The 15,942-nt window shown below is 50.6% G+C and overlaps 6 protein-coding genes across 6 annotated transcripts; 2 read left to right on the forward strand and 4 right to left on the reverse strand.

Moving 5' to 3' along the window:
- Window positions 1–362: 362 nt before the first annotated feature.
- Window positions 363–1,229, reverse strand: COCMIDRAFT_87950 (uncharacterized protein; the record flags this gene model as incomplete). The annotated part of the gene is made up of 1 exon (XM_007687051.1): window positions 363–1,229. The coding sequence occupies one exon, from the start codon at window positions 1,227–1,229 to the stop codon at window positions 363–365; it is 867 nt and encodes a 288-aa protein (XP_007685241.1).
- A 194-nt stretch (window positions 1,230–1,423) lies between these two features.
- Window positions 1,424–1,627, reverse strand: COCMIDRAFT_87765 (uncharacterized protein; the record flags this gene model as incomplete). The annotated part of the gene is made up of 1 exon (XM_007687052.1): window positions 1,424–1,627. A coding segment is annotated over one exon (204 nt), but the record flags the coding sequence as incomplete, so codon positions are not given.
- Window positions 1,628–2,992: 1,365 nt separating this feature from the next.
- COCMIDRAFT_87874 (uncharacterized protein) lies at window positions 2,993–4,043 on the forward strand (the record flags this gene model as incomplete). Its single annotated transcript, XM_007687053.1, has 2 exons — window positions 2,993–3,436; window positions 3,495–4,043. 2 exons carry the CDS (start codon window positions 2,993–2,995, stop codon window positions 4,041–4,043), a joined length of 993 nt encoding a protein of 330 aa, XP_007685243.1.
- A 2,564-nt stretch (window positions 4,044–6,607) lies between these two features.
- COCMIDRAFT_87906 (uncharacterized protein) lies at window positions 6,608–6,769 on the reverse strand (the record flags this gene model as incomplete). Its single annotated transcript, XM_007687054.1, has 1 exon — window positions 6,608–6,769. The coding sequence occupies one exon, from the start codon at window positions 6,767–6,769 to the stop codon at window positions 6,608–6,610; it is 162 nt and encodes a 53-aa protein (XP_007685244.1).
- Window positions 6,770–10,876: 4,107 nt separating this feature from the next.
- On the reverse strand, window positions 10,877–12,537 carry COCMIDRAFT_23934 (uncharacterized protein; the record flags this gene model as incomplete). The annotated part of the gene is made up of 4 exons (XM_007687021.1): window positions 10,877–11,227; window positions 11,313–11,502; window positions 11,744–11,897; window positions 12,441–12,537. 4 exons carry the CDS (start codon window positions 12,535–12,537, stop codon window positions 10,877–10,879), a joined length of 792 nt encoding a protein of 263 aa, XP_007685211.1.
- Window positions 12,538–14,184: 1,647 nt separating this feature from the next.
- On the forward strand, window positions 14,185–15,691 carry COCMIDRAFT_87933 (uncharacterized protein; the record flags this gene model as incomplete). Its single annotated transcript, XM_007687055.1, has 3 exons — window positions 14,185–14,587; window positions 14,649–14,990; window positions 15,039–15,691. 3 exons carry the CDS (start codon window positions 14,185–14,187, stop codon window positions 15,689–15,691), a joined length of 1,398 nt encoding a protein of 465 aa, XP_007685245.1.
- Window positions 15,692–15,942: the final 251 nt, after the last annotated feature.

Below are 15,942 nucleotides of genomic sequence, written 5' to 3' on the forward strand. Positions count from 1 at the left end.
TTTCGCTACGTACTTTTTGTCATCTTCTAGCCATGAGTCAAAGTTATGACAAAGACGATACAACTTCCTGGATTAAATATGCCTATGGTGTGTCGTGACGGGTCGTTAAATATAGTCTATACCCGTGGGGAAGTCTATGATTAAAGAAATAAACAGGTCGCAGGCCCTGGGACGCCCAGCTAAAAAAAATCAAAAAAAGAGTCCGTAGTAGGAATGCCCTTAACTCTGGTAGGAAAGAAACAAACCCCCTTTTCTGCCCTTCTCGTTCCCCAGTTTTTTTTTTACAATTGTGTGACATGGCTTTGCACCAAAAAAAGACTCTCCCTCTCTTTTGATTCGGCCCTTCCTCCTCTTGTTCCAGATTATGAATCCATGAGATATTCATTCAGGCACGGATTTCTCCCATCTGAATTCTGCAGCATGCCTGCTTGATCTCGCCGTAATTGCTCGACCTCAGCCCTTAGCGCATCCCTCTCTTTCTCAATCGCCTGAATATAATCAATAGCGCTGGCTAAAATGGTCGCTTTGCTCGGTTTCGGTTGTCCAATTGAACTTGTTCCGTCATTTTGCCGAAGTAAAGGTACCGCTCTCCGTAATCTTTCGAGCTCCGAGTTGAGTCCTTCACGGTACTTGCGTTCGACCTGATTGTGCGGCTGGCGCCTTGAAGTCTGGCTTTTTAGAGTAGGCGATGTTGCAGCAAGCTGGCTGTCGGTACTACTGCGGCTCATCCTCGGGCGACCCCGCTTCCTGGTTGGTCGTTTTGGTGTCGAAGACTCCGACGCTGATGCAGGCGACGATGGGGATTCGCGCTTTAGCGTGTGGGGACTTAGCGACGGGGAGACGGCTTGGTGTGGTGCATCGCTTGAGTGTGATGAGGAATGTGATGTCGTTACTGTTGTTATGGGCGAGAAAGAATCATGCTCGCCGGCTTGTGGTGGTGTGGGATGTATGGAGAAATCACCCCTGTATTGCTCGAATTGCCCAAATTGCGGTTGATTGTAAGTTTGCGGGTAGGACTGTTGATGGCTCGAAGATGGCAGTATAGTCACCGGTAACTTGGAGGCTGTTGTCCTTTGGGATTTGGGCTGGGTATTCGAGGCGCCCTCGATGGATGTGGTCGGTTGACTGAAGAAGTTGTCCGAGTCAAAGAAGGAGTTCAATGTGTAGTCAGGACCTGGGTCGAAGACATCGCTGAGATATGGATTGTCAAAGTAATTCGAGTACGGCATGTCATCTGCTGGTGGAGTGTCTCCGGTCTTGGACCCTCTCGTATTTCTGGGGGCATTCATCAGCTTAATGAAGTCGAGATTGATTGATGGTGTGGTGGGTATTCGACGATAGCGTATGTAGTAAGTAGTGACTATCCGGGATTGAAGGATTAACGAGCTATGACAATGACAGCCGGGTCGGCATAACCAGGCGTTTAATAAGAGAAAGATACGAGAACGTAATTGTATCGACGATTCGAGAACGGCACAGCCAATGAGGTGGGTAATTGTAGCTTGTGACCTGCCTGAAATTCAGGTCGTAGGCCAATCAATTTCCGGCGTAATGGTTCAGTCAAGTGCGGACGCTTCGAGCAGCTGTAGGGTAATCCCAAAATCGCAAGGTACTTGTGGATCCATCCTCCAATTAATCATCGCAGGCATGCCGAGCAAAAGTCGGCTGCTCCCTTGATGCTTTGTAAAGCATGTACAGTGCATTCGAGCATCCAGATTTTGGAGGAGACGCACATGTCGAATGATGAGCACCTCATCGGCATTGCCCGGTAACAAGAGCATCTCGTGCTGTGCTGGGCCCAGCGCGCCACTGAACCGGGCGAGAGTCGTGTTCCGCGAGTCCTCCGAGACCGACATGCCGGAACCACTGATTCACGTCGCAAGGATGAAACATTTTCTTAGGCAAATAGTTCAGCAACTGGTCATGGCGTTTGGGGCGCAGTTGTCTGAATGTGCAGCAGCAGTAATAGCAGCTGCGGAGCCCAGGTGAAGGATATCGGCAGCTCTCACGGTGGAACTGTGCTTTGGCGGCGCATGGCAGCAACCTTTTCAAGGTTGCTAAACCATGGTACGTACGTAGTTTCTTCGTCAGATGTCGCTTACCCCTGCGAGCATGTGTGTGCAAGCGGCTGCTACATGATAGTCGTGAGTAGAGGACGCGTCGTGCCTAGTCTTGTCTTAGTCACGGGAACGTCTAGACTAGCAATTGTTTGCTAAGAATTGCTCGTGCGAATGCAGGTCGAAGGAAAATTCACCAACACCCTGTGATGTCACAGTTTTGCGTCGCGTGGAAGCGGCTAGGCGCATGTTGGGGACGCTGATTGTGGCGCCACATGGAGAGCTGTGGGTGTCGGCGGGTGTTTCCGTAGCTGTCAGTTGCAGGGCCTGGAAATAGCCCGGGCACTGTGAGGGAAGTGGATTGGATATCTACGTCGTTAAGATTCTCCGTTGTCTGTATGTGTGGATGCTGTCAGCGTGGTTGACGGGACGGCCGGGCAGTTGGAGAAAATGGCGTGATACTGGTCCGATGCGACCCGATCGGGTAAACTTTTAGGCCCAAAGCTAGCATGACTAGCCATCAAGACTCATGGCAATCCCAATCCCTGTGGAGTGTGCATCGCAGTCGTCTTGCTCTCGCACTGCATATCAAGTATTAATCTTTTCCTTGGCCATGTCTGCTTTAGCCGACCTGGCAATTATGTGCCTCGTCGCCAACAAAATGCCTACTGCATAACTGGGCCACCAACTTGGCCGCGAACAGTCGACTCCGTATTCCCCTCAGCCATGAAGGAACAAACAAAGAGCGGGGTATTCACTCGTGCTCAGCCGTGGTTTGCGCACTCAGATTAATGTTGCTACCTTAGTAGGGTACTACTAGGCGAAATGGGTTGCATGTTGATGCCTACGCACCACTTCTCGAGCCTGTTGCATTGCAACCCCGCGCCAACCCTCGCCAGACCTCAGATCCCCCAGGTTCCAGGCTCGTCTCCACCATGTCGACCACAATCACATCTTCCGCACCAGCTCACATCAAAACTCGCTTTCTCATCATCTCTGACACACACTCTGCTACTCCCTCGCAGAATGCCGCCAACAATGACACAGCCTTTCGTCCACCGCTCCCCAAAGCAGATGTACTTCTTCACTGCGGCGACTTGACCATGGTTGGTCACTTGACCGAGTATGAGAAAACCCTGGACATGTTGGCGGCTATCGATGCTGGTCTGAAGCTCGCCATTGCGGGCAACCACGACATTACTCTAGACGCCCACTATTATGGCAAAAAGGGCAGATTTATGCATGGAAAACAGTATGACCAAGAACTATCGGCTAAAGCAAGAGAGTTGTGGACTGGTGAGCGAGCCAAAAAGGCAGGTGTGACTTATCTCGACGAGGGAGTACATATATTCCAGTTGGAAAATGGAGCGAATCTGCGGGTAAAACGCCTATTTGCCATGTCTGGACCCGCGTGCAACAACTGACATCATTACCAAGGTTTATGCATCTCCCTATCAGCCGGAATTTTGCGGTTGGGCATTTCCTTACAATCGAGATGAAGACCGTTACAATCCGTCCCACCAGTGCACTCCATATGCCAAACCTATCGCCGAGAATCCCATTCCTGATCACCCCAACATCGATGTCATGATGACCCATGGACCGCCTTTTGGTGTCTTGGACGCAACGCAAACTGGCGAGCTAGTCGGCTGCCAACATCTCCTCCGGGCTGCTAGGCGCTGTAGGCCACGTTTACATTGCTTTGGACATATACATGAAGGATGGGGGGCACAGAAGGTGCTATGGAATAACGGCGAACCGGATATCAAGCCTGAACAGTGTATCCAAAGAGCCGATACCATACCTGTTGATGGTGGGAAGACCGCAAATGAGAGGGCAGCGACTGTAGACATTAGCCAGGGAAGCAGTATTGCAGTCGAGTTTGGAAAGGAGACTTTGATGGTCAATGCCAGCATCATGAATGTTCGTTATGATCCATGGAACGGACCATGGCTTGTGGATCTGGATCTCGAGCGAGCAAGTTGAGCCCGTTCGTTCGGTCTGTTGCTGACGTGTGTAACTTCTGGAGATATCAAAGGCCAAGCACTTTTACTACCCTGGTTCTGGGCATTAGTGTGGAGGAGTATAGCTCTTGGCAGCGGTAGTTCAGGTGATCTTTGCACTGAATTGCCGCTCTTTGTAAGAGAATAGCTTGTATCAATATACCGTGGACCCGCAAGCTAAGCTCAGTGCCGAAGAGCTTGGCTACAAAGGAGACATTGTCAAAAGAGCTTAGCGAGTGGTGTTGGGTTGCGTAACAATCCATTCTCTGAATCCTACGTGTGGGTCATTCTAGAGTTGAAGCAGGTCTGGTCTCGGGTATTTGTTAGAGAACACTAATAAGCCATAGTTTTTGAGTACGTATGGCATGATCAGATGAGGCCATACACCTCCCATGCCCGACATCAACTCCCCTGCGTTCTCCTCTAGACTGACCCACATCCACCCCTCTTCAACAAAAAAGATTCGGTCTCACTCTTTTAGTCTAAGAAGTAAAAATTCAGTGGCCTACTACATCAGCCGAGGAGACGCCATTAATAGGTACCATGCCTATATCATTCGCTCTTCAGCTTCTTTCTAAGAATAGAATAAACCCAATCATGGATCACGTACACTACACACTCGCTACATATTTTCAAATCATAGCCTTTACCGCCGGGCATTTAACAAGCATGGATTTCGGCGTATAGCCTTATGTGATATTTTTGTATCAAGAATATTAATAATCGTACCGATTGTCTGCCCAGGCACATATCGCCTGCATAATTGTACCGATTCTTTGCCCGCGGAGATACAACTTACTTTCTGAATTGGAAAAGGGGGGGATCATACGCTTTTCGAAGTAGAATAACATGTAAAGTTATACCAAAATTAGTGAATGCATATGCATCACACCGCTTATTTCTGCAACCCCAGCCATCGGTTTTGTATCCAACTAGTCATGTCATATATTCTATTTCCTAATTCTACACCTGGAGTTTTAGTCAATGAGTGTCGCTCTTAACTCAAAGCAGAGGCGTTGACCATCAATCTAATCCAATACGAACCTATATATTGAATTGGATTAGAGCGATAAAACAGAATGACTCGGGTTGTTGCAATCCAGATTGATTGTTAGACAAGTCGGTTAACCCATACAAGGATATATTTCGCCATCCCGCCAAGTCAACGACTCACACTAAATAAATACCTTACAACGTTGTACCACATTATGCAGAACAATGTCAAGCAAACGCATCACACCATAGAAGAAAAATAGCTCCAAATAATAGTATTTCCAGTGATCTCAGTATCACATAACTGCTCCCTATAAAACAGACTAGCCCAGATAGATTATATTGTGTGCCAGGCTCTATACAAGATAACCTCAATTGCAAAAGGTATAACAACGAGGGGATGGGAGAGACAGACGAACGACATGGCCAACTTATAGACACTACAGAGCTTTGCTGCACTGCGTGTCCTTAATGCAACTATAGTATATTGTGCTGCTAGCTCGTCGCAACTGTAGTTCGCTGTTCTACTGCCTTCGTCGCGACCGCATTTTAGCTATTGTACCTAATAGACGTGCCTAATAGGCATATAACTATTGAGAACTTTTTAGTAGTATTACTAATACATTACAATTTGACTGCAAAGTTATATTTTTTTTATACCCGATTGCGGTAGGTTGGGGTGTGGCCTGCCATTCTTTTCTAAGATGATTGATCTGATACGCTACATAGCAAACAGATGAAAAAAAAAGTCAAGTAATAACAACGAGAGAAGTTTGGTAGGTAGGATTCAGAAGCACAATAGACATCTAACAAGCGATCGTATCTGTTGACTTCCATAAAGTGGTTTTTTGTTAGGATAAGCAGCATCTCACAATGACTTTGCAAGACCTAGCAATTCTACACGGCTATGTCACTAGATTTTTTTTCATGGTGTCACGGAGGCAAAGGTCACGTAGGTGAAGGATTTGAGAATGACACGACAGCGTTATTGTTTCTTTGCCAGCCTTTGTATGAGACGCAGGAGTTCCAAGACGTAGTTCTAGAGTTAAAGTTGTGGAGAGGTTGGGTTAGGTCAGTAGGGGAAATAACGGGGCCTGTTGGAGAAATACGAAGGGAGGGCACGGAACATGCGACGTGTCTCGTATATTCCTGTTCTGAGTTAAATGTCTCGAAATGTGGAGCTGGGAGGAAAGTAGGGGAGGGGGAAGTGGCCTGATTCTTCGAAAAGGGAGAATAATATCGGTCAGGGATTTTACTTCTCGCGGTGCGACAGGTGGAATTGAGGGAGAAAACAGGCTTTCGTACAGGATGAGATTGTTGTTCTGGTGGAGGACTGTGTGGATTGGAGAGTTGTGCTGAGTGATGTATGCATATATTTGTGCACAGGCGGCAGCTCTGCAACTGAGCAAGTTACAGAGTGTTACTTTGTCCACTGTATGGAGAAGAGTGAACATAGATCCGCAAGAATGGATCACAAATATATATGTGTCTGTGTATACATACAGTGAAGACAAACTACAGTACCGTTGACAGATCATCTCCCATCCTTTCGCTTCAACCCGCAGGGCGTCTGTCACAGGAACCACCGTGCTTCATACGATACTCCCCACAAATTGGGGAAAAGAGGCAATGCGTCACCACTGCAAGTCTACGCTTCGTCCGTCCGCATACCCCACAGGAGGTTTTGCAGACAGAACGTTGATCATTCACACACATACACACATACATCCCTTTGCTTCTCCTCTGTTTCTCCCCTTACCTCCCCCTTTCCCTCTCAGAAAATAATCAAACAACCCCAAACAAGACAAAGCACACACCCCAATCATCACTCTCCGACTCAAGCCGTCTCCCCCCTTCAATCAAGCTACCTTAGAATCCCTAACCCAGCACCCACCAACCTCCTTAATCCCCCTTCCCCTCCCCAAACCCAGGTCCATCCATCTTCCTCGCAGACACTCCCCAATCGAGCCGTCGCCCACTCTAGCCCCACCAGTCCAACCGCCATCACCGGAGGCGCTCGATTCCTGTGCCCGATTTCCCACCATCGGACGGGATACGCTGTGTGGCAATCGAAGTAGTAGCGTGCGGAGGAGGCGTTATCCGAGTGAAAAAAAAAATAGTACTCCGTAGGCAAAGTAGCGTGGATTGACTAAGGGTAGTGTCAGCCTTGCCAGTGACATGTACCTTTTTTTTAGTAGCTTCTTGCGCCTTGTAAAATAGGCATGTGCCGGTTAGTGGCGAGTGCGAAGTGCCGGGCTGGTTTAGTGTCGTGGTTGACTATTAGGCGGACGTTATACTAGTAGGTTAGTTGGCGGCGATTTGGGGGGAGGGTGGGTGAAGTGACAACAATAGGGGGAAGGGTGGCTTCTAGAAAACTGACAAGTACGAGGTATACGCTACATGACACATGGCTGCGGTAGGCTGTTGTGCTTGCGATTCGTACGTAGGAAACAGTGGTCATTTTTTTTCGATAGTATTGAGTCAGAGTGATTTTCTGAGCTGAGTGGCCATCATAGTATCACGGAGGTTTCCTGAAGGGTTCCTAGCCTATCGTTCAAGTCTTGCCACGATGACCTGAGAAGAAGCTTGCCTCCTCCCTCCCCTTTTTTTCTCCCTCGTTTGCCTCATAGTAGGTCCTTTTTCCATCAGGAGACGGAGACAGAGACAGAGACAGAGACATCGATCACCTTGTTCGTACCTTTCCACAGGACCAAGTTTTCTTATCGCCAGACTGAATCATAGCACTGGGGAAAGCTGACAGGACAACAAGTGCCGTTTCTTCTTGCCTTGCGCACTAGTATCTTATTTTCACTTTGCAAATTGAATACACGTCCGTCCGCCCGTACTATCTTTTTTTAACCACATCGGCGTCATACAGCGACCGTATTCGCGTGATGTTGGTATGATGACTGCTGCTGTTGCTCCACCGACGCAGAGGGAGAGAGCCACATTATGCATTTCGCTGTCATACCACCGCTCTCACTTACCGGCGGTCAAGTACCAAAGTGACATTCCATGTAACCGACACAAGTGTCATTCACATGCCGCCAGTGTGTTGGAAACAAAAGGGCAACAACAATTGCTTGGTCATACTTACCTCAGCAACTTACGAAGGTTGCGTGATCTCGGTGTGCGAACTCACTTCGAACCCCCACTCTATTCTTTTGCCGACCGCGCATTCGTTTTCGGGCATTTTCTGTGCCTCCGCACCCCCTTCCCTTATGCTTATTTTGCATCCTTGCACGTTTGGAGTTGTGATGCGTTTGTGGGGCCCTGTCGCAAGTTGTCAGTAGAGACCATCTTGTAATAACATACATACACACACACTCATACACGCACTAAGATTCTGCATGCATCTTTTCCATCGCGGTCATCGGCGTCGTCGGAGTCGTCGTGGCCCTGCATTAACTTTGTTATGCGAGGGGTCCCCCCCTCCCTTGTGGACTCGCTCTAAGTATTGGCCGAACACTCTATGTGCGGATACCCTTGGGACGATCCACAATGTTGGGAATGTCACTTCTGCCTATTCTGTAGGTGTTGTCTGACCACATTTTATTGAATCTTATTTTATGCACTGTATTTTGTCGTTTCCTTCGCCTGAGGAATTACACCGGCGGTCTCCTGTCGCAAAACGGATATACTTCCTTTTTCACTCGCTATGCATTTTAAAAACGAGCGGTCATAGGGATCAACGCCCGGTATTAAAGAGCCGGCGATGAGCGGTTCTGCCGATCGAGATGCCAAGCCAAAGGGGTGTGACCGACTACAAACTAGTGAAACCCCGCATCTTATTTCCTTGTTTGTTGTAGATCGGTGGTTACGATAGTAATCGCACTCCTAACATTCGCGAATTTTCTTGACCGGCGCAGAGGAAGCAGTGTGTTCGGAAAAGATTACCGGAATTTTTTTCTTACATTTTGCTGTTGCGAAAGTTTCCGCCTTGCTGATGTGGCGAGCAGATTGGGAACTTCGACTACAGCAATTGGAGAACGGAGATGGAAAACAGTGCTCCGAGTGAGAATTATGGTGTAGTGGGGCCTGTAAGACACCCACATAGGCACTGGGCTAGCTATATGAACGAGCTATGCCAATTACAGCAATAAGAGCGACTTTCTGGGACTTGGGCGCGGGCGCAACCTCAGCTCAGGACCCGGACCCGGATCGGAGGCTCTACCGGTAGGTCGGAATAATTTCTCGACCAAAAGAACCGGTCGCAAGCGATACATTTTGTTATAATAAGACCAGAGAAAAATTATAGCGTACGGTGGTAGGGCAGTGCCGTAAGTAAGCACATACTTCTGCGATTGTTCGTTGAGACCCCTGACCGGCCGGCGAGTCAGGGTTCAAGGTATCATCTGCCGAATCAGCTAAGAGATGTGCATATGTACACTTAGAACAAAAGGGAATTGCCGGATGGCTATCATAAACCCTGATTCCATGGAGAAGGCGATGGACAGGCTAAGTTGCTTTAGTGTTGTCACCGGTGCAAAAAGGCGATGTCATTGCATGTCATTGTACAGCGGTGCATGGCCAAAATCGAAAATCCCTATCAATGGCACAGAGTCGAGTAAAGTGCCGAAGAGTCATAGCTCAATGACGGCTAGTGCTCTGTATGTAGGGACAACAAGTGAGGCTGCTTGGACATTTTTTTCCTTTCCGGTTTGGCATACCTGAATCCCCCCCACATACATCAGAGTATGTAACTGTTGTCCAAGATGACCAAACTTTATTTGTAACGCAAGCCACAGTGGGGCTTTGGACCAAGGTACTAATTGAAGGTGGATACGCGGAGAAGGCTCCGTTGATTGTATGTGAGTACACAGGTACATGAGCATGTATATGCTAGTAAGTACTTAAGTACGTACAAATATAACATAGATGGTTAATTTGCAGGGCGTATGGCGGTTAGTCGAGGGCGAACGTTGGGCAAACGGTCAGCTTAGAAGCGCGCTTAGACGGAGGGTAACGAGTATGAGGACGATTAGGGTTAGGCCATACTTTGGCCACTGACTCCTGAAGATCAGCGATTGGGTTCTGGTGAAGCGGACACTATCCGGCGGAATGCTGATCTCCAGAGTCCTGGAATGAGCGTATGCCTGACAGAGTGGCACATGTCCACAAGCCAGAGTTTCAACTATAGGCGAAGCCAAGACACGTAAGCCTTTTTGTCGTATATGTATGTGCGCAGGTACGCAATACGCAATACGCGAATTAGTGCATTGGGAAGCAATGATATAGAGCATTCATTTCGCGACTCGACAAGTATGTGGTGCAAGTTCGTTCGTGGTTGTCATGCCTGATGAGCGTTTAATGCAAAACCAAACACGAACTTTGCAAGCGAGGTACTTACAGTTACGACTGACTGGGGGCATATATCGTATCGGAAGTACATGCTTCAAGGTTTGGCCGTCTTTGGGGATGTTTGGCCCAAGCGTTTTAGGGCGACAGACCCCGGTCTGATGATTACTTTAGATATACCGCAAGCAACGATGAACCGCCAGACATGTCGCCACGCCGGTAGCCGGAGGATGGAGGATGTAGAGAGTTGTCAGAGTCTCAGGGGAAGGGTTGTATGCTTGGGCCTGCCATATACTGGGTGTAGGCTTACCGGACTCTTTGCGTTTATGTAGATGAATACGTACCAAGACGGACCAATGTAGGGGACGTGTGCCTGAAACCGGGTCTTTGTAATACAGAGAGGTGCTAGGGTTTGGGCGATGTTGTGCGAGGCAGGGATAGTGTAAGCGAAGCATAAGCAAAGAAGAGGCACGGAGGGAGTAAAACGTGGAGGCGAGTGTAGATATTACGCCGTCAAACTTGGGGTCAAGTCGGCAGGGCTGGCGTGGTGATTGTCTCTAGATGACGAACTCTGGGGATCGGCTTGGTTGTAAAGTGCTGAGCCGGGTCAAGGGTTGAAGGAAGTTTGGGGTTGCTTGCAGAGCGAGAAATGGGGAGGGTGGCACGTGGCAGCTTGGTGATGCACCGGGCGGCAGTCTTCTTTCTGGCCTGTCGCCGACGCATATCGTGGAGCTGAGCGAGAAGGAAGTATTGGGGCGAGATGCAGCGTGGGGCACAGTGAAGGATTAGGTGATGATATGACGCTGGTGTGAGAGAGGATACGACAGCTGGCAGATGCGAGACGGCGCTCGGTGCAGCAATGGTCGTGGTGGTGTGCTAAGTGTAGAGAGTGAGTAGAGCCGAGCAATAAGGCGTGGTAGCTTGTTGGCTGGTCGTAGTATAGAAAAAGGACACTGCACACACTATTGTGTAGGTGCGGTATAGTATAGTATAGTATAGTACAGTATAGTATAGTAGCGTAGACAGGTGGAGGGGGTGGGAGAAGGAACGTGGCAGCATGGTGGCGCCCCCACAAGCGCCTGCGAACAGTGTGCCGGTGCACAGTTGCAAAGCAGCAGCAGCAGCAACGGCTGCCGACGGCGACACTTACGCTATAGCCAATCAGTAGGGGTGCACTGGCCTAGTATAGAGAGTAAGTAGGCACATCCGCCTAGAGTGTGGCGGCGTGAGATGTGGTCGCTTGGTCGCTCGGTCGCTCGGTCGCTCCTGCCATGGCCCTTTCACTGCTCCTGCAACTGGCAGGCACGCGTCGCGAACCCCCAAGGCACGGAAGTCGCGACTAAGCGAGCGGCCAAGGACGGCGAGCGGCCAGGGGGGGAAGGCACCACCCACCATGGCCAACCCCAACTGCACTGAGGCTGTTCACCAGCGGGACCACAGCGCCTCTCGCCTGCGAGTGCCCGCTCACACCAGCCTACTGATCGTGCACCCTCGACTTCAACCGATCGAGCGAGAGCCCTGGACGTCCGGAGCGTTTCAGATACAACTACACAACCATTTAGCCAAAATGCACACAATGGCCGCGCTAGTGCCCTGCTGTATCTTTGCAGCTGCGCAAGCCAACGCCCGAGCTAGGCTAAGGCAATACCAGAGACCTGGTCCAAAGGAAGACAAGGAGAAAAAAAGCTTCGAGCACCCAGTGCCCTCGGTCCGCCATCATGAACAGGCGACATGACATAGACAGGGCGCTCGCCGACGTCGCCCTTGGCTGCTCGAGCTGCGAGATATCCCACGACCTCCGAGGCCAGCGGACAAGCTACCCAGGCGATACCCTCCGCGCCTCACCAACCACCACCCTTGCCCCCCACCTGGTGGCGGTACGATAGATGCCGCACAGATGGCGAGGGAGAAATCGAGACGCCTCAGAAGGACCGAAAGGATTTTGTATCAGATCGCGACTCCCACGTGCAATCGCCAGGCTTGGACTACTGTCCGGGCTATTGGAGTGCAGGTCATGCACCAAGACCATAGCCACAGCGCCGGGTCAGGCCTCACGCGCATTAATCGACCACTGGCCCTCACCACGTACTGCTATCCACTTGCGAGACTTGGCCAGTGACATCCACACCCCGGACCAGCCCTTGTGCAACCCGGCTGTGGAAACGCTGGCTGTCCTTAATCACCATGACGCGACTGGACAAGACTCGAGCTTCGCCAGGGCCTGCTAGCGAGATGAACAATGTGGAGAAGGACGCGCTGTCGCAGCCAATTTGTCGCAGACGCTAGCATACCATGACGCCGCCAGCAGTTCACGTCGGCCTTATCCCTGCGACCACGCACCTTGCAGCGCCTCGACACCTCCAGCCAGTGTCGGGGGATCATCGCAGCAGACATGCATTCGCTACCGACCATGTCACGTTACTACCCTCTTGCCAGAGCCACACATGCTCTCATTTGCGCAAACCAAACTCTCCGGGCCCTGGAAAGCCTGCGTCAGCTCCCTCAGTCCCTCTCCCTCTTGTGTGGGCACAAGGCACGTCGGCCCTGTCTCCATCCGGCTCTGAGTCCTCCTCTCGTCCTCGTCATCTGAGATGCCTGACACCACTGCTCAACCCCAGCCAGCCCTAGCTAGCTCGACCACCACCACCATCACCACCACTCGCACTTGCACTTGCACTTGCCCACCCCCTCCCCCTCCTCAACGTTCGCGTGCACAGAGCCTTTCTAAATTAACCTTACGTAGCCTGTCCATATGCTTGACGGATTGACGGCTCCTGCAGTGCGCCGCCATGAATACGGCCCTTATATAGCATCGGACCCAACGACACATTATCGTATAGTTTGCTCCACTAGACCGAGCTAGGAAATTGTCGTGGCTTGAGCACCCCCTCCAAGCGTCGCAAATACAAGTGGATCACGCCGCCGCTGACGCTAGGCGGCTACCGCTGGCTGTCATCGCATCACACCGTCGAGACATGACAGGCAGAGTGTCCCAAGCACCACACACAAGTCCAAAGGGGTCCGAGAACCAACAGGTCATGACGCTTGGACTCTAGCCCTCGTCCGTCTTCACACCCTTCCATCCATACCCGCACATCACTTGGCTCATGCAGGCCCACCAACAGCAACCTGGCCTCGCAAAGATGATCTTGTGCTTGTGAGGAAGGAGGGCTGTTGAACCCTGTGAAATCCTTTGGTGCAAAAAAAGGCGCCCTAACGCAGCTGTCCTGTCGCGTAGTAGCGTCGTCGACATACCTCGCCACTTTTAATCATCCACGCATTCAACCAAACAGCGTCGTCTAAATTTCTATATGCGGACCCTACTCGTCCTTGGTCGTATGCAGCCGTTGCTTTTGGCGCCCTCTCTACTCTGAACATTTCAATACACCCCCGCTGAGGCACAGCTTGCTTGTACAAACGACTAACTGCCAAACTACCCGTCACTTATTAGCGTCAGTGCGCAACTGCTTCATCCTCGCTTTCCTACCACGTCGTTTTATTTGCCCAGGCCCTTGACTATTCCTCGCTCTCGGCCCCGGCCTGTCAGTGCGTTTACGAAAAGTATTGATTAGATCAGGATTCCCATGGCTCGGTAGATCAGCAAGTGTCCCGCCAACTACTCCCGCAGACCAGATCGTAGTGCCGGCTCCAACGTTTGAGAAGTCGCTTTGCCCTACCTTCAAGGTATGTATCGCCGTTTAGCTCCCTTTCCAACAATCTCCTGTTGTGGGGCCCTTGCTGAACTTTAAACATTTGATGCTTATGTCCTTAGGTCCTTCAATGCGCCACCAGGTTTTGGGCACTGACATTCGGGTCTTGCGACAATATTACACATGGCTGTAGTTACAGAACGCCGCGCGAAGAAAACGGTATCTCGACTCGAACACTCGTTGCTTTTACAACCTGTTCAAGACGCCATGCCCTTCAACCCCTCGAACCAAACTCCTGGGTTTAATCACTCCCATGCCGCCGAGACCACCACCACCACACCAAGCCCCACAGAACGAACCGAGCCCTTCCAAGGTAGCCTAACTAGCCAGGAACCTACTGCTCAACATCACAGCAACGCAAGCAAGAAAAGACGCTCTCCCAAAACCAAAGCTTCTGGAGAGCTTCGCAAGTCCACCTCGACTCCCCACATGCGTCACCTAGCCCTTGCCAATCCCGGCGACCTGTCGCCAACAAGCAACAAACCGCGCAACAAGCTGGGCTATCATCGAACTTCGGTTGCATGTGGTGAGTCCATGAGGCTTCTTGTTGTTGACGAGATCATCGTAACTGACTAGTAGTCAAACAGGACATTGCAGAAGGCGCAAGATTCGATGCCTGCTGGCGCCAGATGATCGTCATGGCCGCTGCTCAAACTGCATTCGACTGAAGAAGGAATGCAACTTCTATCCAGTCGAGCATAACGCCGATATGCCACAGTCGCAATCCATCTCGTCCAAATCAAACAGCGCAGTGCAGCCAGCCACACCGGTTTCCACATCACCCAGGCACCCTCTTTCCGCCTCTGGAGACGCAATGGGCGACTTCAGGACGCCTTTCTCAGGGCCACCTTCAGCGGCGCAACCTCTGAGCTATGGCTACCCCATGGAACTCGAAAACGATCCACATCACGCACCCGGCTCCAACGGTTGTAAGTATTACACGGCAGCTCCTCACAACGACACACTAACGACTGCAGTAGCCGTGCAACAGCCTTCCTACCCTTACCCACCCCCTATTGATACTCAGTGGCCGCCGACCAACAGCTTCTTGCCATCTTCTACCGTAGCTGAAAGTCCATCATGGCGACATTCGCCTTCGACAGTAAATTCTGCATATGGAAGTGAATCCAATGTTTCAGGTGGACACACTCCAGCTGCCATGAGCACAAGCTCCACCATGTCCTACGGTCCTCAAGATGGACACTGGGGGCAACAGCCCTCATTCCAACCACCGGCTCGTTCAATGTCCTACGGAAACATCGAGGGCCTTCCACAGCAGTATCCTGGTCAGGGCCTGGGCATTCAAAGCGATAATTACCGACGAACCTCTCCATATCCTTTCCCCGCAACAATAGACACAAACCACTCTACCATACATGCGACCACGCTGAGCAGTTCAGGTCCCGCGCCCCTTTCTGCGCCTGTGGCCCCAAATCATTCTTACTACCCGCCAACGTGGACTTCATACGATTCGATGCCAAGCCATGGCGCACCAATACCCTCGTCTGCGCGATCAATGAGTGCGCATTGGTTTGCAGAGCCGGGACACTTGGATCGCGTCCAAGAAGAGGCAACACCCCCGGTTGGATTTAGCCAGTCAGGCTTACCACAATTCTACTCGGCATCTTGAAGCGCTTTCGCAACCCCGGGGGCCTCTCACTAATTTGGCCAAGATTCATCGCAATACAGACAACCATGAGTTCAAGACTCAAACGTACATACAAGACGCACATTCCAGACCCGTTTCTCAGAAGGATTGAATGGATGTATAAGACTTGATCAGTTTTGCTACTGCGTGTCTTTTGTTGGTACAAGAGAAGGTTATTCAAGGAGTTACAAGGCGCGATTGCATGATTGGGTCCGATATGATCCAGTTATTCT

This window comes from Bipolaris oryzae (assembly GCF_000523455.1).
Source record: "Bipolaris oryzae ATCC 44560 unplaced genomic scaffold scaffold_25, whole genome shotgun sequence".
NCBI classification, from domain to species: Eukaryota; Fungi; Ascomycota; class Dothideomycetes; order Pleosporales; family Pleosporaceae; genus Bipolaris; species Bipolaris oryzae.